The 21,988-nt window shown below is 36.7% G+C and overlaps 1 protein-coding gene and 1 long non-coding RNA gene across 17 annotated transcripts in view; one reads left to right on the top strand and one right to left on the bottom strand.

The window, feature by feature from the left end:
• The window catches only part of ELF2 (E74 like ETS transcription factor 2), a 103,623-nt gene that overhangs the window by 8,067 nt on the left and 73,568 nt on the right, over positions 1-21,988 (bottom strand). For 6 of the 16 annotated variants that reach the window (XM_082727647.1, XM_082727639.1, XM_082727641.1 and 3 more), the window contains 4 exons: positions 6,557-6,670; positions 4,732-4,905; positions 2,343-2,381; positions 1,890-1,976 (listed from right to left, as the gene is read on the bottom strand). In XM_082727647.1, coding sequence (XP_082583773.1) covers positions 1,890-1,976; positions 2,343-2,381; positions 4,732-4,905; positions 6,557-6,670 — 414 coding nt within the window. Of the gene's footprint in view, positions 1-1,889; positions 1,977-2,342; positions 2,382-4,731; positions 4,906-6,556; positions 6,671-15,643; positions 16,245-21,988 lie in introns of those variants that run through there. The other 10 variants (XM_082727650.1, XM_082727646.1, XM_082727652.1 and 7 more) reach the window with 7 other exon arrangements.
• Positions 15,520-19,606, top strand: LOC309863206. Its single transcript, XR_014310929.1, has 2 exons — positions 15,520-16,458; positions 18,755-19,606. It is a non-coding gene; the product is annotated as an uncharacterized lncRNA (long non-coding RNA).

Below are 21,988 nucleotides of genomic sequence, written 5' to 3'. Positions count from 1 at the left end.
TTATGTAACTTTCAACTACATTAAGATGTTTAATTGGGACATTTCTGTGATCAAAAGATTATCAAGCCCTATGGGTGGACACAGTAAAAGTGAGCTAATTCTGGAAGAAACTTCTGAGTAACAAAAACAATGCCTTAAACATACATAATAGGGATTTGAAAGCATCCGTGTTTGTGGAATGAGACTCAACATTCCTCGGGTTGTCTTTGGGTGTTCACTCCACCCCAGTTCCCATCCTCAAGTTAAAACTGAAAGTTCTATATCTCACTTTAAGGAAAACATTCAGAAAGGGAAGCCTTCTTTACTAGATAAGGTAGTTCACTAAGCATATAATAGACATCAGCATTTAGATTGCCATTTTATAGAAGAAACACTGCATTTTTTTTTTTTTTTAAGATTTTAAAGTACTTCCTACATCCAATGTGGGACTTGAACTTATAGCCTCATGATCAAGAATCAGAGGCTCTATACCGACTAAGGCAGTCAGATGCTCTCAACTGGATTTTTAATCTTCACAATTCAACATGTTGCCTCAAGTTTGACAATAAAAGACTGAAACTTTAATAAAAGGTGATTTTGACTGGCAAAAACAGTCATCCCAAAGTTTTTCCTCCACTGTTAAGTATCAGATCTTTGAGTACAAAAGAATACACTTTGAGTACACTGATGATGGGATTTTAAAAAACAGTAATAATTGTATATTTATGGTTTAGCTTTTTAATATTTACTATTATGTAAGTTTTAAAGTTTTTTTAAATTTTTTTTAAAGATTTCATTTATTTATTAAAGATAGCAAGAGAGAGCACAAGTGGGGGAGGGAGCAACAGAGGGAGAGGGAGCAGCAGATTCCCTGCTGAGCAGGGAACCCAATGTGGGACTCGATCCCAGAACCCTGAGATCACAACTTGAGCTAAACGCTTAACCAACTGTGCCACCCGGTGCCCCGGTTTTAAAGTTTTCAACATAAAAGACAAAACCTAAGATGTTAGAAATGTAAAATGACCAAAGACAAAGATGAGAAGTATCCTTCTGTCCCAAATTCAATTTCTCAGTTTCTGAGTAAGTAACAATTCAATGTTACTGAATTTTTTGTTCTAAATTTGTTGGTAGCCTTATTGGAGAAAAATATTCTTTTTTTACTAAAGGTTTCATTTTTGCTTTATTTAAAATTAGATGTTAAGACCACCTGTTGAAGTTTTGAATATATTATTCCAAAATGGATCCAACTATTAAATATTGGTCTGAAAACATTCATGAAAGTGATAAAATTCTGGTTACAGATTATCAGAACACACCTAAAACCGTAACTAAAATATTACCTGAAATCATCCAACCAGAGTGCAGAATGTAGGAGGCTTATCATTAATTTTTGTTTTTAAGGAAAGTATACAAATTCTAAAGCAAAATTGTGTTTTTGTTCTAATTCCTGACATGACTGGAATTGGTTGATTAGGAAATAAAATTCAGCTTGCCTTAAGAGTTCTTGCATTCTATCAGTTAAGAAATTATGTATCAGAAGTAAGTCTTAGTTATAAACCCAACCCCTTCAATTCTGAGCGGCTCTAGGATGAGTGCTCTTACACATACATACCTCGCCTAAGAACAATGGCTCTTAAGAAGGCTGTGCATCAGAAAGCACTTTAGATGACCTTTCCAAACACAAATCCCTACTGCCTTTTACACCCCTATAGAGTATCTATGGCTATAGAATCTCAGTGGGTAGGAACTAGGAAAAAGCTCCCCAGGCAACGCTCAGATATTCCTGATTGAGGCCTATTACCAAAGACAGTACTTCCATCTGTTCGAGTACTAGAAATCATTTTCTTACAAATGTCCACGAGGGGGCGGGGGGAGTCATCTCACCTCCCAAATAGCCCTCCCCAAATTACCTTTTCCTTCTCTGGGCTTCTTCTTTATACCTAACTCAGGAGACCCATTGGAAATTGGTGATTGCTGGGTCTTTGGTTTACGGCCAACTGAAAAAAAAAAAAGATTGAAACCATACATTGAAAACGGGAAAAAAATACCAGAAGCATGATTAGCAGACTCTTTGATAACACATTTATTCATGAAACTGAACACTAATTTGTGGATTAATACACTCAGTGTATATAGAAAGTTGCACTGAAAAGGATCATTAAAAGCACTTCTGCAATTTTAAATTACAGCAGTTAGTTGGCAGCAATTTCAGTGTATAGAGCAAGTCAGGTACTACCCAACCTATTATTTACTTGGTCAGAGCCTCAATTTGCTAACCTCTTCCAACAATGCAGCAATGGAAACAAATTCTAGTACAAACTTTTTTTCTGTTCTACAAGATTGTTAGAAAAAACTTTACCTACCTATTGCAGAGGATCTGATTATCTGCGAAGCCCTTTGAGCTCAAATGAGGAAAAGTAAGAGATATTATTTTAAACACTCTACTGCTCTGAGCCAATCCATTCACCAGAATTTAAGCATAAGTGTTCAAATTCCCCCACTTCAACGTGCGGTACATTATAAGAATAAAAGAAAATCTTTCAATTAATTAACTATTTTATATGTCTAAAAAGTGTGCCCTTCCTTTTGCTTCTCTTCACTTCTACCAAAAGGGCTCTCCCAGAAAGACTTAGCATCCACAATGAACAGAAAAGCAATACTTATACTAAAGAAGGTATAAGGCTGAAATGCGTTGTTTTCAATCCTCAGCACTGATAAAAGAATGCTGGCAGATGAGGTGAAGCCTCCAGAAAGGCTAGGAATAGTCAAGTATATTATAATTTGCAGATTAAATACATTATTACTTATCTGGTGACTGTCATACATCTGGGTTTCTAATGTCACTCTGGTCTTCATTAGCAAGGATTATTTAGAGCTAAATAAAGACCTAAAAATCAAAGCGTTTTATTTCTAAATACACAGCCATTATATTCCAGGATTTCATTATGGTAACTAATCAAGAAGATGTGTGCTCTGGCAAAAATTAAAAGGGAAAGTTCGCTGATTTCCTTATTAGAACAGAGATTAATTTCTCAATTTAAGTAATACTAAGAATACAAATGAAAAAAACAAAAACAAAAAACTTCATAGAAATGTTAGTCCAAAAAGGCTTATTTTTATATAAAGCAGTACTTCCCAAATTGTACTTAAGAAATAGTTTATTTATAAGTAGTAAACAACGTTCTACAGTCAAGGTTACTTTTAGAACACTGCATGTTACCTTCTCTTGCAGATTCACAACAACCACTAGTATGTTAGAAGCTCTGGAAATAAAAAGAAGGCTCTGCTATTCAAAAATAACCTACCTAACTTTGTATGTCCCAAATGAACTTAAGCATATATATTTACATATACATTATATATAATTTTTAAATGGTCATTAAGATAATCTATTCTCAAATATATAAAATTAATATTAAATTGGCAATCTTCTGGTTTCTATCATACCAACATCCCATAGGCAGATGAACCTATTCATCTGCTTTTCATGGTTTTTTCCCTCTTCTTTCAGATCTAAAAATTTCTTGGGGCACATCGATGGGTCATTTGGTTAAGTGTCTGACTCCTGATTTCGGCCAGGGTCTTGATCTTAGGATCATGAGACTGAGCCCTGCATCGGGCACAGAGTCTGCTTATGATTCTCTTTCTGGGGCACCTGGGTGACTCAGTGGGTTAAAGCCCCTGCCTTCGGCTTGGGTGATGATCTCAGGATCCTGGGATCGAGCCCCATGTCGGGCTCTCTGCTCCACAGGGAGCCTGCTTTCACCCCTCTCTCTGCCTGCCTCTCTGCCTACTTGTGATCTCTGTCAAATAAATAAATAAAATCTTAAAAAAAAAAAAAAAAAGATTCTTTCTCCCTCTGCCCCCACCCCCTGCTCGTGTGCACATGTGCACGTGTGCTCTCCCTCTTCCTTAAAAAATAAATCTAAAAAATTTGTGTTTTGTAATAGCTCCTATCAAATAAATCCAGTCAAAGGTTACAGTGGGGAAGTGGGTAATCAGGGCTACTTATATGTATGCCTTTTGTCTTTAAACATTTAAACAGCAGGAAGTAATTCTTCCTTCTATTCTTTCAATCATACCTCTCGCAAGATACATGTAATCTATTACATGAGGAAGGAACTCAATCTCATTCTTCACTGTGTCCCTCACAGTAATAAGCACAGACACACCAACATCACAGCAATCTGAAATACCTCTAATAAATGAAAGAAAATACCATTATTTCTAACACAAGTTTTCTTATTTTTGCTTTTCCTACTATAAAATGTGAAGAAAAAAATACAGAAGAAAGCGGAATTAGATGAGTACCATTTATAAAGAATTTAATTTCTTTCAAGTTTTACCCCTGATTCAAACAGGAAAAGGACCCACTTCCTGCCCCTCTTCTAGGGATGTCAGAGGTGTGTGGGGCCTCACCCATCAGGAGTGAGAAGTTTCAGCAGGAGTCAAATAAATAGTAAATGGAAATGCTCTTTACCCACTAGTGAGTTTATTCCACTTAAAAGTCCCTATTGGCAATACTGGTGTTTTAAGACAGAAGATATAAGAAGAAAATAATATTGGGCTTTTGATTTTAATGCCCATAAAAGAGTGGGAAGATTCTTTGTTGATTCTTTGAGAATACCTAGGTAAAGATAACATCAATCATAAATCTATAGCATGTATTTTCCTATGCCCCTTGACGGGGGAAAAAAAAATAACCAGAAAAAATTTCACCCACTTTTCCATAAATTTATAAATATATTCTACCTTTTTTCTTTTTCATTGGTTCATGGCTATCTGGTGATGTCGGAATAGGAGAGGTATCCATTGGTTCCGATTCTTCAGTTGACACCTCCACTACAGTTTCTGTAATGACATCTGGCCTCATAGCAGCATGGATAAATTCTGGAGTTGATACACAAGGAGGGACAAACACTTCCACTATAAAAAAAAGTCAAAAAATTAAAATTTCCCACCCCCATCAATACTTCTTCATGCGGACAATTCAATATTTAGTAGAGGTGAGGTTTCTTAACAATTTATCAGAGCAGGGTAAGAGCCTAAGTTAATTTGCTGAATATGCAATACAATCTAAAGTATGTAAGGAAATAAATGCAAAGAAAATCAGCTTGAAGGAAGTTAATCCTGTAATCCATGTGGGGATTATGAGGAATCACCTCCCTTCTTCATATTTTTAAGTACTTTCAAACTCCTATAGAAGACTTTGAATTATTTTGACAATTGGGAAAACATTTGAAAATAAGATATCAGAGTCATAGTGAGTTCTTTAGTAATTACTTTCCTTCCTGATACCCAGCATTATTCTCTAACTAGGTAATATATCCACATGTTATAAAATTTAAAACATTTAACACATTAACACAATAAAAATCACATTTAATAAATGTGTGTGTCTTCAGTGAAAAGAAAGCACCTATAGATCATTTCAAAATATGTAGAAAAGGAAAACCTGCTCATTAAAGCCCACTGAATCTCATCTTCCAATATTTAAAATTTTACTTAATGTAACAGTCCTGATGTTTTGGGTGTCGAAAGCAGTATACAGAAACTGCCATTTGGTATTCTATTACATACAATAATGGTGCTCCAGCTTCCTTCCAATATGCATGAATAATCAGAATATGACATATTTCTATTTCAATTAAGAGACAGGCTAATAATACTGTTGTAGATTAATACATTGACCAATATGCCCTAATTTTCTTCTCACATCCCTGAATAATACATGGGATTCCTTATTCTAATTAAAAGTACAGTTGCAGGGCGTCTGGGTGGCTCAGTGGGTTAAAGCCTCTGCCTTTGGCTCAGGTCATGATCCCAGAGTCCTGGGATCGAGCCCAGGCTCTCTGCTCAGCAGGGAGCCTGCTTCCTCCTCTCTCTCTCTGCCTGCCTCTCAGCCTACTTGTAATCTCTGCCTGTCAAATAAATAAGTAAAATCTTAAAAAAAAAAAAGTACAGTTGCAAAACAAAAAGTATAGTTGCTCTTGGTATTTATAAATCCTTATAATAAGAAGGGCCAATATTATTAAGTCAAATTAACACTTGGACATTAATTAGAGGACAATGACTGTCAAAGGCAGCCTTAATGAGGGGAAAAAAAGGGGGGGGGGGGACAAAAGAAAAGGAAACTCCCAGCCTGAAGGAGTATGAGGAAATGGTAGAAGCTATCTCCTCTCTCCGCCATGGAAGGTTCTCTGGAGCTACTGCCTATTTATCACTAAATAAAGGCCAGAAAGTAGTCATGGGAGGCAAATCCCTCCACCCCATCTGCCATTCCCTTTAGGTTCCTTAAGTCCCTTAAAGACTACAAAGGTTTATAATTTACCCAGTTAAGGAAATAAGACATAACAATATAAACAGCAATTTAACAAACATTTATCTGTCTATAGTGGGTATTTTCTGTATCATTTATTATAAAAAAGTATGTAAGACTAGGGAACTAAGTACTACTGTCACCGGTATTCATGCATAATAAACCCTGAGAACAATAATTCCCATGTATTTAAGAAGAAACCCATTTTAGATATGTGAAGTGATGTGACATGCTTATTATAAAGAACAATTCACATACCGGGACTTCTTGAATCCCTTAAGCAGGTAGGAGATTCCATATGAAGCAGGGCTTCAGCAGCTTCAATTGTCTTATCTGTACAGTGTGCATTACTGCTATGAACTGATGCTTCCACTGGGGGGAAAATAAGTTTACTCAATTAAAAATGCACAGAATACATTACTAAATAAATAAACTCGTGAATAACTCTAGTATTCGTCCATAAAATTTATTTACAGAAATAGTTTAAAAAATGATCTAGTATCTACTCTTTGCAAAACGAATGTTGATTATAAAGCAACTGAGAATGATCAGAAATTACTGAGAAATTTCTTAATCTTATCCAAAGGAAAACAAAGACCCTTGAAATTTGAACCCTGTATCAATTTTAGAACTAAACGAACTTGGAGGTGGGGTGGGGGGAGGATGGCTGTAGATTAACAGTCCTAGGAGGTCCATTATGTATTGTGATACAAAGCTACTGAAATCAATACCTTGCAGAATCACAGTCAGAAACATGTATTTCCAAGTTAGTTTAATGAATTAGTTTGATTCTTACACTCTCCTAGGTGAGTGCATAGCACCAGACACTTGGGAACTCTCTTCCCAATAAACTTGTCTCTTCAAGACTTCAAGAAACTTTTCTGCATTTTACCCAAGAAATTTGTTTTTAAAGTTCCTATGTTTGTTTTTTCATGAAGCCTCTTCTAATTCTGCCGCCTTCTGTAACTCTTTTAGCACTTACTTTATGATTTGTTGCTTGAATTACTTGTGAAACAATAAAATATACAGCAATCGTTTGGCTTTTCAAGTCCAACAGCTTGGGTCCTAGTCTCTGCTACTTATAATGTTACCCTAGACCAGCAATTTAATTTCTCTGTGAGGAAACTGGTTTCCTCTTGCACAAAACAGGTGTATTACTTACCTCCTATAGTTGTGAGAATTAAGTGAGGAGATACCCATAAAAAAACATGTACAATGCCTGGCATATAGATAAGAATTCTAAATCATGGTAATTTCTTATCACCCCTGTAAGATTATACGTTCCCTGAGGTCAGGGGGAACTATCTTTAATTCATCTTTATATCTGCTATAATTCGTAATACAGATTTTTAATACAAGAGGTATGCAAGTATTTCTTTTATACATTAAAGCTGAGAACAACCCACAGACCTTACAGGGAAATTGGCCAATTAAGTACCAATTTCCCTGTAAGGTGATATATTAATTTCACACCCTGACTTAAAAAATATTGAACATTCTACTTAGTTCTGAAACATGAATATGTAAGTTTCTAATTGGATAGATTTTTCTCAAAATGTCCTCTACAAAAGATTAAAAGGAAGGAAGTATTTGTATAAATTCCGTAAGCTATATTACAAATTCACAAGTTCTACACACTAAAGATACGAATCTTTTAAAACCGTTTCCAGGAAACTTTTAAATGAAAAAAAAAAAATCAATTAATCTCAAAATTTACCAAATGCTAAAGCCTTAGCCTTTTGGAGAGCAATTAAAAAAAAAAAAAAAAAAAAATCCAGAGACTGTTTTACCACCTGTTGCACATCATCCACACTCTCAACCAAGGTACTGGGTCTCTCCAGTTGCTCTTTCCATTTATGGAAATCTGCTCAAAGCTAAACAGTTCCAGAGAGGCAGCCAAACCTCTAAGTAAATCTATCTTTAGGTGACCCTGCTTACTCTTATCTGCAGCTTCACTGAAGCAAAGGATTTAATCAGTCCTTCTAGCTCAACTTTAAGAAACTTAGTATAAAATAAATTACCATTCTCAAGTAATTTTTCAAAATGCTTCCCCACAATACTCACATATACTAACGAACCTTGGAAAACAAATTCTCAGATTTTTAAAAACTTATTCTAGGAACTTCATTCTTTTAAAGTCTGCTTGTGTTGCAATTTAAGTGTTGTCTTAGGTGCTATAAATAAACTACCCTCAGTAAATTAATTCCTTATGTAATTGTATTAAGACATACCCTAAAAACCTTACCATATTAAAATCAGAGCTTCAAACACTTCATACAGCAACAGAATTTTACCCGATTTTTTTTAATGTTTTCAGTTATAAACAAAATGAAATGTGGCTAACAATTACAAATGCTGCTGCCCTGGGTTTTTATGTAGCTTGAGGCACATTTATAAAACCCTGATTTCGTGTTAATTATGTCAGTGGAAATTATTTCTTAAAAGTGTATTTTCTTGCTCATATTTCTGACCTCAAACTCTCCTTTCTCCTAAATTCAACATATTATTTCCCAGGACAGTTTTACACTTACAGAGCAAAACAAAACACAAAAAGAATAACATTTATTAGTTCATATTTTAAACTTAGGATGAGAATACCAAAATGCATACGTTCTCTGGGAATTATCAATCAGGAGATCTTATGTTCTATGGACAGTCAACTTTTGGTTGTTGAGCATTTACCGTGTATCAGACCCTGTGTTAGAAATCTGAGAGACAAATGTGAATAGATCTCTAGCTTTGTGAAGCTTATACTAATAGTTTAGAAACATAAATGGTAGTATCGAAAACAAACAGAAGTAAAATATTTCAAAACTAACGAAAGCTATAAAAGAATTTAAACTTATTCTGTAAGCTAACAGCTTAAGTGGAGCACTGATTTTTTTTTTTTTTTGATGCTTACTGATTTTACTTTTGTCATTTTTATTAACTATAACCCCAAGCACATGCAAACGAACACCTAAGAGCGCATACTTAGGTCAATTATTACAACAGTGTACCTATCAGTTTCCAAGAATACTTTGCCATTTTGAAAAAGAAAACCCTCATCTTTTTCTTGTTGATATAAGTAGTTTTTGATAAAAGAAATTTAAGAAATATTTCTCTTATTTAAGTTTCTGTAATTTTTGAAAACTTTTCAATTCACTTGGTTCAGCTCAGTAATTCAAACACAATTTAAACTAGAATTATGCACAATTCTTAAGGATAAACATGAGTTTAACAGTGTTGTACAACCAGAGTAAGCAAATAAACTAGAATCAAGGGCTGAAAACTCCTTATCTCTTACTTAAAACTTGGTTTACTAGTATCTTTCTAGACATGTGTATGAAATTAATGGCACAATAAAAAAAAAAAGGAACTCGTTTTAAAAATAGAAACAATGAAGTGAAAAGTAATCTGACAGGTATTACTTTCTACTTAAGATTATTTCTTGGTGTTGGGCTCAATCCCTTTTGAAGAAATAAATGTATCAAACAAATTTCAAAACAATTTTAACTTTACTCATAGTGCCAAAACTCAAATTTGCTTATACCCTCCTTTCCTACTGGTTAAGTGTCTTCTTGTTCCATTTCCAGCTTTCTAATCAACTGGTGTTTGTATGGTAGACTATTCCAGACTCACTCAACAGCTGTTACAAAATACCAAACTTGGTAATTAAGTCTGACAAGAGACATACCTCTCAGCTTTGCAGAAGAGAATGCTGGCAATGGATCTAGCTCATAACAAAGTTCTTAAAGTCAAAAATAAAAATTAATAGCAATTTAATTTGAAAGCAATGGAAAAAAATTAGAAAACACTTCCTTAAATGACAGTAGTATGTCCCTACAAGGAAGACCATAAACTAATAATACAAGATCATCACTCAACCAGGCACCTGACTTAATACAGCTTATCTTCTAAAGCCCCAAGGCATAATAGGTAAGTGAAAAATACAAATGAATACAATAAAAAGGGGGAAAGGTAAAATTTTGGGATACTCCATCTTGTCTTATTCCTCTTTGACTTTCTAATCAATAGTTACAATTTAAAAGTTTAGAAGGGAAAAGCACTAAGCTGCCTGATGAAAATGTAACATCAGCCATGTTATAATTTTTAAATTTCCAACAGCCAGATTTTAAAAAGTAAGCGGAAACTGAAATTACTGTCTTTCATTTAACCCAGTATATTAAAAAATATTGTCATTTCAACAGATAGTCAATATAAAAGTTTTCCACAGCTTCAGTTTTTAGGTTTAATTAAAATTCTAAAAAATTAAAAATTCAGTTTCTCAGTCACTCAACAGCCACATATGGCTAATGCCTATGGTACTGAAAAATATACAGCTACTCTCAAACTTTTCTGGTCAACAGCAACTTTCATACTCAAATTATTTGAGGACGACAAAGAGATTTTGTTTATCTAAGTCCTATTTTTAGATTTTATTCTATTTCAAACTGAAATTAAGAAAAAATTAAAATATTTATCAATTCATTTCAAATAATAAATCCAATAACTTCCAAGTAATATTTTAATGAAAAATAGCTTTTCTGTAACAAAAAAATGAGTAGCTTTGTTTTACATTTTGGTAAATCTTTTTAATACATGCTAGAAAGTGATTAGATTCTTCATTAAATTGATGTAGTATCAAGACGTAGCCTCTAGAAAATTCTGATCACTTGTGAAACTGAAAAGCAAATAATGTCTTAGAATTGTCATGAAAACAGTCTACGGCCATACCACCCTGAACGCGCCCGATCTCGTCTGATCTCGGAAGCTAAGCAGGGTCGGGCCTGGTTAGTACTTGGATGGGAGAATTGTCATGAAAACAATTCTGACTTCACAGACTCTCTGAAAGAGGCTCAGGACTCCACAGATCCTCAGCTCAGAGATATTAGTTTTTAAGGACTGCAACTATAATTTATTACCAAACAGAATAAAAACACCCAAATTCTATCCTGTTTCTCTAAGTTTTAGCGTCTAAAAAGGGAGAGATGAAAAATTATGACTCCCTTTTCCAAGTACAACAGTATTCTGTCCACTTACACATAAAAGATTTTAGAAGTTTTTCATAAACACTTCTTTGCATCCCTTTGAACACTTAAGCTATAGATAACACAAGGAGTTTAAATAATTATCAGGAACATGTTCCTGCCCACCCTTTTCTCTGTTTTATGTTGAACTATCAGGCTTGAATGTTAAAATACTGACGTTACAATTTAACTCATTTTGCTTTTAATTTTAGTCCTAATGTTGCAGTGAATTCTGAAGAGTAATTTCTTAAGTGTATATTCAAATAAGTTTTTTTTTTTTTTTTTTAATGGGGGCTGGGTGGTATAGTCAGTTAAGCCTCCAACTCTTGGTTTCTATTCAGGTTGTGATCCCAGGGGTCGTAAGATCCGCCCCTCCCTGGACTCCAATGGGCTCTGAGCTCAGCAGAGTCTGCTTAAATTTCCTTCCCTCTCCCTCTGCCCCTCCTCACTGCACTCGCTCTGTAAAATAAACACATCTTTAAAAACAAAAAATGAATGCCATTCTTCCAGTTTTATTTCAACACACGCTTCATTTTCTCACATCCTAAATTTTCATATTGATCTTTTCAAGACTGATAACCAGATACTTCAATTTACAGTAAACTGGAAATAAGATTTTCAAGTTCAAATTTCACAATGAACTTTGACAAACCAGACAGATTTATCAGTGAAAATACTTAAGCTACATTTCCAGGAAACTCCCTCCCTCCCATTTAATAACAGCATTAAAGTAGAAAAAAGTTCTGGTGACCATATCTCTCAACCCAAATTCTCCAATTTCTCAATTCTCAGTTTCTCAAAAAAGGAAGAAACAAGTCAAGGAAAGTATACTTGAGAAGAAGGCAGAATATTTTAAATTGAAAATCTTCCAGAAAATCTAGATCACAATTAAGAAAGTAACATTCACTGTTCCTACAAACTAGACATTTGTTTTTCCTACAATTCACTATATATGTAAGATTAGTGTTTTATATATATATATATATATATATATACACACACACACAGACATATATATATCTTCATATATGAAGATGATCCTAAACTATTTCATAATGTCATTCAACATATAGACCTGGCCTCAAATTCCATTTTGGCACAAACATTGGCTAGCACATACTAACCTCCCAATTCAAATATTTATTTACACATTGCATTGTTTAAAAAAAAAAAAAAACCAAGAAGAAAAAAAAAAGCCTTCACTTTCCATGAACTATTTGAACTAGTTATAATCCTAGTTATTAGAGATCACCTAGTCAATCTTGTCCTCTTACAAAAAAATGAAACCTTAAAGAAGTAAAGTCACTAGGACAGAGCTAGTTTAGTGACAGCGAGATGCAGATCCTCATCTCCTGACTTCAGGGTCAAAATTCTTTCTCATAAACAGCATTATAAGTGAAAGTTTTACAACATATGTCAAGTCTTCACAAAAACACTTTGTGTGTTCAAATAAGTGATTTTTAATAAACAAGCTTATTTATTTCATTTCATTCTTAAGACTCCTCTGACAGCAAAAATGCTGACAACTAAAGCTGAAGCTGATAGCTGAAGTTGGTTAACTACAGTTGATAGTTAAGCCTCAAAAGGGAGAAAATAAAAGCAAAAGTATATCACCTAGTACCTTAACATATAACAATATAGTAGTGTACTATTAAGTGCTTTAAAATCACTTAGAAACACTTATGCTGACAATATTTGACTAAAAGCTGATCTCCTCTAGAAGTTTTCATTAATATCAGTCATTATACACTAGTCATCAACCCATTATAACAATCACTGTAGTTACATTAACATTTATATATTAAGTATATTTACATCTGTCTCAAACTGTAAAATCTTTGTGAGGAAGAATTATGTCTAACATATAATTCTCTCAGAGGAATAAAAAGGTATTCTATTTTACAAATAAAAACTTCACACACATTACTCTTCCAACATAACTGGAAATTGGCAGCAATCTAAATTTTTATTAACTTGGATCCATGATTCCTCATCTTGTGGGCCACCTTTCCTTCCCAACTTCTCACTGATTAATCTTTGGGTAAATCAGCAAACCTGTCTCAAGTTTCCTTCTAAAATAGGACTTGTAAGAGAGCTTCAAATTACATGAAAATTATTGAGGAAGTAATTTGGAGACAATTACAGGTAAAATATATTCTTTACGTAACATTATAATCATAAAGGAAACTTCAATTGTTAAGATTTGTAAATACTAAAGAAATGCATTAGGACCAGAAAACAACATTTAACTTAAAAAAAAAAAAAAAACTTTTATCAAAGGAAGCTAAAACTTGTATTTTCCAACTGTAGACTCTCCACAGGTTTCCATTCCAAGCAAAATACCTATATGTCACATTCAGCCTCGCTAATTCCAAAAGCTTATGAAAAAAATACCTCCAATTGGCAAATTAGCCCTCTAAACTTTACAATATTTTGCAAAATTCTGACTGCGGGGACTATGCTAAGGTTCTCTTGGTATGTTCCAATCACTGTAAACTCTTCAAATGTTCAACACTCACAAAAATATCATCGACCCACACAATTACAGGTATTGTTAGCACCAGTAATAAAAGACCAAAAATTCCGTTCCTTAATTCATACTGTTATTAATGGACTGAACATACACAAAAGGAACCAAGTTCTTATTTACTAATACTTAACTTCTTGCTCTTATCAGAAAATAACTGTCAAATGTGTTTCAGTCATCATGCAGTAAACTGTGATTTTTCTTTGGGACTTTTGAAACGTGTAACATTACATTTTACAGAAAAAAAGTCTGGTCATTCATGTATCAGACAACACATACTTATATTATTCAAGACTTTATTTCAACTAAAAGTCCTGTTAAATTTAGCGATACGCATTATGTTCATGATTCTCCCCAATCAACCGAATCAGAGTTCCACCAATCAAACTACTTTTAGATCTTTTACAGCATTACCCTTCGGTATTTCCTACCTCCCAGTTCCCACAGTTGGCGGTATGAAATAGAACCCAGGGAAAGGGAACATGTACGCTTATTACTGCTATAAGTAAATAATATTCTAGCACTGCTACAGCGACTAAGAGTCCTCATTGCGCTGTCGGTTAAGTAAAGCTGCTTTTTCTATGTAACTTAAGTCCGTGCCCTTCCGCTGCAGCAGTGGCGCTGCACATCCCCCACCCCCGCGGCCACTTCCGTGTTTACACTCCTCTTCCCTCCAATTCCATGCGTACATTGTCAGCTTCACTCCCGCCCAATCTTCATTGGCTCAGCGCTGGCCCAGAGTCCCGCCCCCAGAAATCAACGTTCTTATTTGGAACATCTCAGAGAGCAGATTGGAACTAGGGGCCTGTCAATCCCGACCGTTCCGTCCTCTCCGAGGCGCTTCCGCTATGGTGGGAGGTTTGGGGGGGAGGGGAAAAGGGGGCAATTCCGTGCTGAGACTTCCCTAGGGCCAAGATTCCCTGTCGCCCACCCCACTCCTTCACATTCACCCACTGTTTACGAAAATAAACGTTCTTCTCTGATGCCCCCAGGCTCCAGGTCAGGGGTACCAAATATATACCGTGTCCTTCCCATTCTTCCCCTAAAAAAACAACCCACGAGGGAAGGGGCATTAAACCTACTTCTTCACAGCCACCCATTAAATGGGGAAAGGGAGGCGGGCCCCCGAGAGAAACATCCTCCCGGGCCATTCCACATTATTGAGTGACCCCTTCCAGAACCGTTACTCCTGAGCCTGCACAAGGTGGGGACGTGAAGAGGAGGGGCAGAGCATTTTTTTGGCGGGTATCGGTCTACCGGACATGGCCCGGGGCTGCCTCGTCCACGCGGAAGTCGTGGGTCTGTGAACCAAGTCTGAAAGGAGAGCCGAGCGGGGGTGGCGAGCGTTCACCGGAGAAGCCCGCCGCCCCCGACCGCGGGCAGCAGCGGCCTCTCCGGCCAGACAGCGTGGCAGGCGCAGCCGAGAGACAACAGCCTCACTCACTTCCTGGTTCCTCAGCAACTGGGGTGAAGCGCACAACTCGTCCGCCCCCGAGTCCCCAACTTAACTGCGGCTCGGCTCTCCAGCACCGGCTGCCAGCGCTCCGCCCGGCAGCTGCCGCCGCCGCTCGCCGAACACACCCTGAAGCGACAGCGCCAGATTCGAGGCAGGTTACTCTCCAAGGTGATCACTTCCTGATTCGTCGCCTCCATTACTTCATTCACTACCCCCCTTTCCCCCGGCCGCCCCAGTGACTGAGGTGGACACTGAACCCCCTGCATTGACCGCCACAGGGGAGACACCCCGCCTTCTGTGCACCCCCTCTCCTGCTGCACCGATGCACAGGAGAAAAGTTCCCCCGTCCTTACCAGCCCGGATGAGCAGATCCAGCTGGTTCGTGGGTCCCTCATGCAGAGACGTCGCCATGTTTATCCCGGGGCTGGAGCTGCTGCTTCACATTGACTTACACCGTGAGCAGCGGCGGCAGGGGAGGAGGCGGAACCCGCGGCCGGAGATACACGCCGTGCGACCGACACACACTCACGCACTCGCACACACTCAGACGCCCGGATCCTTGCGCGTCCTCCGACAGGAAGCCGAGGCCGGCCCGCCTCCCGCCGCGGGGCTGAGAAACCCCACCACCTAACGGCAGGGGCGGCGGCGGCGGCGGTGGCGGCGGCCGCCTCGGCTGGCAACGCGATCCTTCCGCCCCGCGCCCAGACAGGAAGTCCCGGACGCCCGCCCCGGAGAGCGGCCGCGGCCCACGGCGGGGGAGACACCTGAGGCTGGAAACCGCCCCGGGAGCCGCGGCTAGGACAAGGGCCCTCGGCAGGAAGAGGCACATTTCACGCTCTGCGGAAGAAAAGTCTGCAATTGTCCCCACTTTGGAAAAGAGCCATTAATCAAATTTTCTTCCTGGAAGAGATCTAATACGTAGTCCCACAGCTGTAAATAAAGGTGGCTATTTAACTTGTTTTGGCCGTTTCGAAGCTTATGCAACATGTAACCCGTCCACTTGAAAAGCTGCACTTTAAAACAGGAATACCAATAACAACAAAAAAAGAGGCATGCCTACAAAATATGCTAAAAGCTTTACTTGGAAAGTAAGGAGTTTCCAACTACTTTCAGAGGCCGACTTCGTCTTTTTCCCCACTACAGAACTGTTAAAGAGCACACTAAACAGGTATTTATTAGTAAACAACATGCCAGCCTCTGGTAGATTATCCTTCCCCCATTTGCTAGTCATGAAACTCATGTACCCTTTCATTCCTATTTTGTTCGTTTGAACAAACATTCATTTATGTCATCTCCCTTTTAAAATCTTTTTCACAGAAACTAATCCTATTATAAATACGTACATGTTAAAATACAATCGATGGGGGGGGGATAAATTGCCATTTAGTGACTATAAATTTATTGACACAGAAAATCAAACCAATAAGATGACTCGGATGAATCTTCTAAAACAAACAAACAAACAAAAAAAATGCTTCCCTGGTCCAAAAGAGGTTTGAAATAAAACGTTGCCCTAAAGTTCTTTCGACACATAATTTACATAAAACAGTGCTTTCTACAGAGTAAGTGCTCAATAAGTATTTGCTAAATAAACACTAGAAAAGATTCGGCAGTTACAAATTTAAGGTATAATACTTATGATCTGAATGGAATGAACTGTGCTGATAATCTTGAAGTAAAAAAAATTTCCAGTGGTAATACTAATGTACAATTTTACAAGTTTGCCCAGTGTGTCAGTGCAGTTTCAGAATACATATATACAGCCCATGACTTTTCTTTTCCTTTCTTCTAAATACTCATTTATTCTCCTGAAGCTTTCTCCTAGCCCTGCCACCATGATCTCCACCCTCCCCAAAAGAACTTATATGCCATTTCCAAAATACAACTCCTCTTGAAATCAATAAGGATCTTTCCTGCATTAGGTGAACTTTCACCTACTAGACAGAACTATATGATTGGTAGCTTTTTAAATCTATGGTCAATTTTAAAAAAGGGTCATCCATTGATGGGCAGCATCTTAACCTGAGACAGTTTACAGGTGGGATGTGATACAGAATATAGCAGTTACTCCTGGCTTTAGGCAGATCACTGAAATTGATAATAAACCTGAGTTTCTACTCCTATCAATCAGTAGATTTTCCTGTATTTAAAATGGAAAAGCAGCTTATTTTTTTCTGGAGGCAACAGGTTAACTTGGCTCAAGAAGGCATTCTCAATATGCAAGTCTTTTGCAGCCTGATCTGATGTGTAACTTTTACCTTATAATTTGCTTCTTGAGATATATCTTAAGTCAACAGTATGTATTTTATTATTTGTACATCTTAATTATATGTATTTACCTCAGCCTTATATTTTAAGTTCCAAGAAAAGAGAAACTGTATCTATTCCTACCTAATACTTCATTGTGTGTGTGTGTGTGTGTGTGTGTGTGTGTGTACAAATCAATTCAGAAAAACTGGAAAATATTCCTATATATTTAAAGTTCTCGTAAAAACACAATTCCCTGAGCTTTAATGCAATTTTGCCTTGCCACTGAAACTATGATTTCAGCCACCAATACTTCTTAGAAACCAAAAGAAGTATATTGGAAGTGGCAAGTAAGGATAAGCTGCTGCTGGAAATATAAGTTGGTACAAACTTCCAGGAAAGCAGTGTGGCATTATATATAAAGAGTCTAAAAGAGGTTCATACATTCTGACCCAGGAGTTTCATTTCCTGGGCCTAGCCTGAGGAAATAAAACATTCAGTGGATTGTTCCATTAAAAATGCATTCGAAAAAATTTAAACAACACAGTAAAATAGTAAAAATATAAATGTGCTAAGATTTAAATATCTATTTAAATATCTATTTCTTCCCCCAATATGACTCAAGCCCTGTAGTACATGTGAATGTATGTATACACTATATACATGTGTATACATACACATTTCACACATACTCATCTGCACTTCTCAAGTCTTCAAGATTAAGCAGGTATTAGTAAGTAGAATAAAAAACAGTAAGAATAGATAGGGTAGGAGGTAGACAAATCATATTACGGCATATAAGAGTAAATTCATATTCTGCTAGTAACATTACAGAAAGGTATCTCCTACATCAAAGTTATTGCTATATCATAGCAGGGGGAAAAAGATAAATAGGTAACTCTTACTGAAATAACAGCTCCTATGCTAACTGCTTTATGTTCACTTTTTTTCACATATTCCTCTCTGCGTTCCTATGAATTATATATTATTACTGCACTCATTTTATAGATGTAGAATCTAAGTTTCCTTGACCAAGGTCATAAAGTTAATGAGAGGCATGTCCAGGATTTGAACCCAAGCACTGACTCCAGAGTCATTACCTCCACCACTAGCCAAGCACCAAAGTAACAAGGCCTTTTTATCTCCATTCTCCATTTATATCTATTTATTCTCCATTTACATCCATTTTCTTGTCTGAAAATCCTTTTTTTTTTAAGAGAGTACACATGAGCAGGAGAGGGCAGAGGGAGAGGGGGAGAGAGAAACTGAGGAAGGCTCTACACTCAGCGCACAGACCAATACCAGGGTCCATCTCACATCCCTGAGATCATGACCTAAGTCGAAATCGAGATTCAGATGCTTAACTGACTGAGCCACCCAGGTACCCCTGAAAATTCTTTTATATTCCTCCCTTCAAGACATGGAACCCAAGACCCTTCTCCCTAGTGTGGGCTGGACTTAAAAGACTCCAAACAAGAGTGAAGGTGCAAGACTTCAGAAACTGTCTGCTTGATCTCTTCCTTTTGGGTCACTCTCTGAGGAAGCCAACTGCCATGTCATGAGTACACTCAAGTAACTGTGGAGAGGCCCTTGAGGCAAGAAACAATGGCATCTTGCCAACAGTCTTGTGTCTGTCCAGTAGAAGACAGATCCTCCAGCCCTAATCAAGCCTTCAGAGGGCTACAGCCTCACAAAAGACCTTGAGCTAGAACCAGCAAGTAAGCTACTCTCCAATCCTTAACTATAAAAACTACAGTATAAGAAATGGTTGCTGTTGTAAGCTGCTAAATCTGGGGCAATCTGTTAATCAGCAAAAGAAAGAAGGAACACAGAAGGCATTTAAACTCTCAACTTGTCACATTTCAGAGTTCAGATTTTTAAAAATGGTAAAGTTTATAAAGGACTTTAACTTTTAACTATAGTATCCTGATAATATAGTATCCAGTACAGTATCCTGACTATAAAATTCTTTATAGTCTGGGCATCAACTCTTTCATCCTCCAAGCTCTCCTTTTTGAAAATGAGTCTATAATATAATCATTATCATTAAAGCCTAATACAACAAAAAATAGATACCCTTGGCTTTTTTAATAATTTTATGGTTCCACAGTAACCAAAACAGAAAACATTCTTGAGAGATATTGTTTCCAATACCATATAAGTTGCAAATGTTTTTATTTTTAGATTACCCAGATGATTTCATTTATGCTTTCCATTTATCTCGTGTATTATACGAGATTATAAAATATTATATAATTATGTAATAATTATAAAATATACTAATTATAAAATATTACAGATTGGAAAGGAACCTAGAGACCACATCACCTAGAGTTTTTCAAAAAATAAAGAACCTGAATATCATGATCTCTCTTCCTGGCTACCATAAATTAGATATATTATATTTTAAAAACCAAATATATAATTGTGTGCTCTATTAGATGCTAATGAAAACAAAAGGCACGGTCTTTAAAGTTTTTAAAAAATTGGGCTGGAATCTAAGGAAGTAGACATTCCATGCATTAATGTTATCTTCCTACAATTCAGGAGAAGGATGCCAGTTTCCTATTTTAGTAAGAACAGCTCTCTCTACCAATGTGCAAGTTATTTGAGAATCACCAATTTAGTCCAGTGCCCTCACATTATACACATGAGGAAACCAAGGCCCCAAGAAATTAAATAATTTGGTCATACAGTATCTTAAGATTTCAAGGTAATAAATTCTATAAAATAAACTTCTATAAAACTTAGAAATTATAAAACAGATGAAAAGTTAAATCCATTTTACCACTACTGTATTTATAAACTATAAGTTGCAAAATGATTGCTTTTTTTACATCAAAAGCTAAAGCAATGGTTAATGTCTTTCTGACAAATTAAGGAAAAAAAAATGAAAAAAAAATTCGAGCAGTGAAGGGTGGGAGAACAATAAGAGAAGGCCAAATGGTCTAAACTTTTCTGATACAATTTAACTAGTAACAAAATTCAGAGCTGGGTTGTGATGTGTTGGACATGCTTAGGAGAAAAAAGTCAAGAAAACTAAGCTATAAGAAAAATAGGCCTAAGAAAGAAAGGAAGGAAGAGGGGAAGAGAGGAAAGAAGGAAGGAAGGAGAGGGGGAGGAAGGAAGGAAGGAAGGAACAAAAAGCATGCCTATCAAGGACAAACTGGAAATCAAGTGACTTAGGACCATTAAGTAAATCTTCATTCATCAGCCTTGGAAGATAGACAATAGAGGTAGAAGTAGAAGCTACAGATTCACAGAGAAAAGATGAATTATTTCACATGTTTTCTGCTACTATTTTATTATCTATTTACAATTTTTTATACTACTGACTTGTTTTATTTAATAGTCAGGTTTTATAAACTATTATTAGAATGAAGATGTTTGGGAGTGCCTGGGTGGCTCAGTCATTAAGCGTCTACCTTCGGCTCAGGTCATGATCCCAGAGCCCTGGGACAGAGCCCCACATCAGGTCCCCCGTTCAGCAGGAAGCCTGCTTTTCCCTCCCCCACTCCACCTGCTTGTGTTCCCTCTCTCTCTCTGAATCGCTGACAAATAAATAAAGTCTTAAATAAAATAAAATAATAAAATGAAGGTGTTTGAACCCCCCAGTCACATATTCATTCATTTATTCAACAAATAATTATCTAGCACTTAATTTGAGCAAGTTTCTGTCATAGCCATCTATTTTTATACCTGGTAGCACTAAGTTATGTAACAAAAGAAAAAATATTAAGCCTTCCTAATGCACACAGAACTCCCACTAAGGGTGAAATTCTTAGAGACAGTATGATGCATAAAATTGATTATACATGAAATTAGGGAATAGTAGCTATATAATATGTTTTTGGACTACCACCCAGGAAAGTTAAAATTACTTATATGCATAAAAGCCTTCATACATCATAGATTTTTAATGAGGGGTTCACAAAGGCAAAATTTTGTTAGTACTCTGCATTTTTCTAAAGAGAAGGACCATGGCTTATTTTAGATTCTCAAAGAGATCCATGACTCTTAAAAGTTATTTTATCATGAGTTACCCTGGCATATGCATTTATGGACTACAAAAACTCTACAGTGAGTAAGGACTCAGTATGTATGATTTTTAAGACTGGCAGTTTGGGGGCGCCTGGGCAGGTCAGTCGGTTAAACATCCAACTCCTGGTTTTGGGCCAGGTCATGATCTCCCAGTAATGAGATCAAGCCCCAAGTCGAGGGGACCCCAAGTCAAGCTCTTCACTCTGCACAGCTTCAGATTCTCTCTCCCTTCCCCGCATCCCCTCATACTCTTCCTCTTTCTCTTTCTAAAAGATAAATAAATAAATAAAATCTTTAAAAAAAAAAAACTGATGGTATGGTTTACATTCGTGTTTTCTGCATTTTACTTATTAAGTTATTCCTGGGCCAGACTCTCCTTGAGCTTGTTGACTCTTCACTCTGGTTTACAC

This window comes from Mustela nivalis (genome assembly GCF_964662115.1).
Source record: "Mustela nivalis genome assembly, chromosome: 4".
Taxonomy (NCBI): Eukaryota; Metazoa; Chordata; class Mammalia; order Carnivora; family Mustelidae; genus Mustela; species Mustela nivalis.
This window is presented reverse-complemented; position numbering and strand designations above follow the sequence as displayed.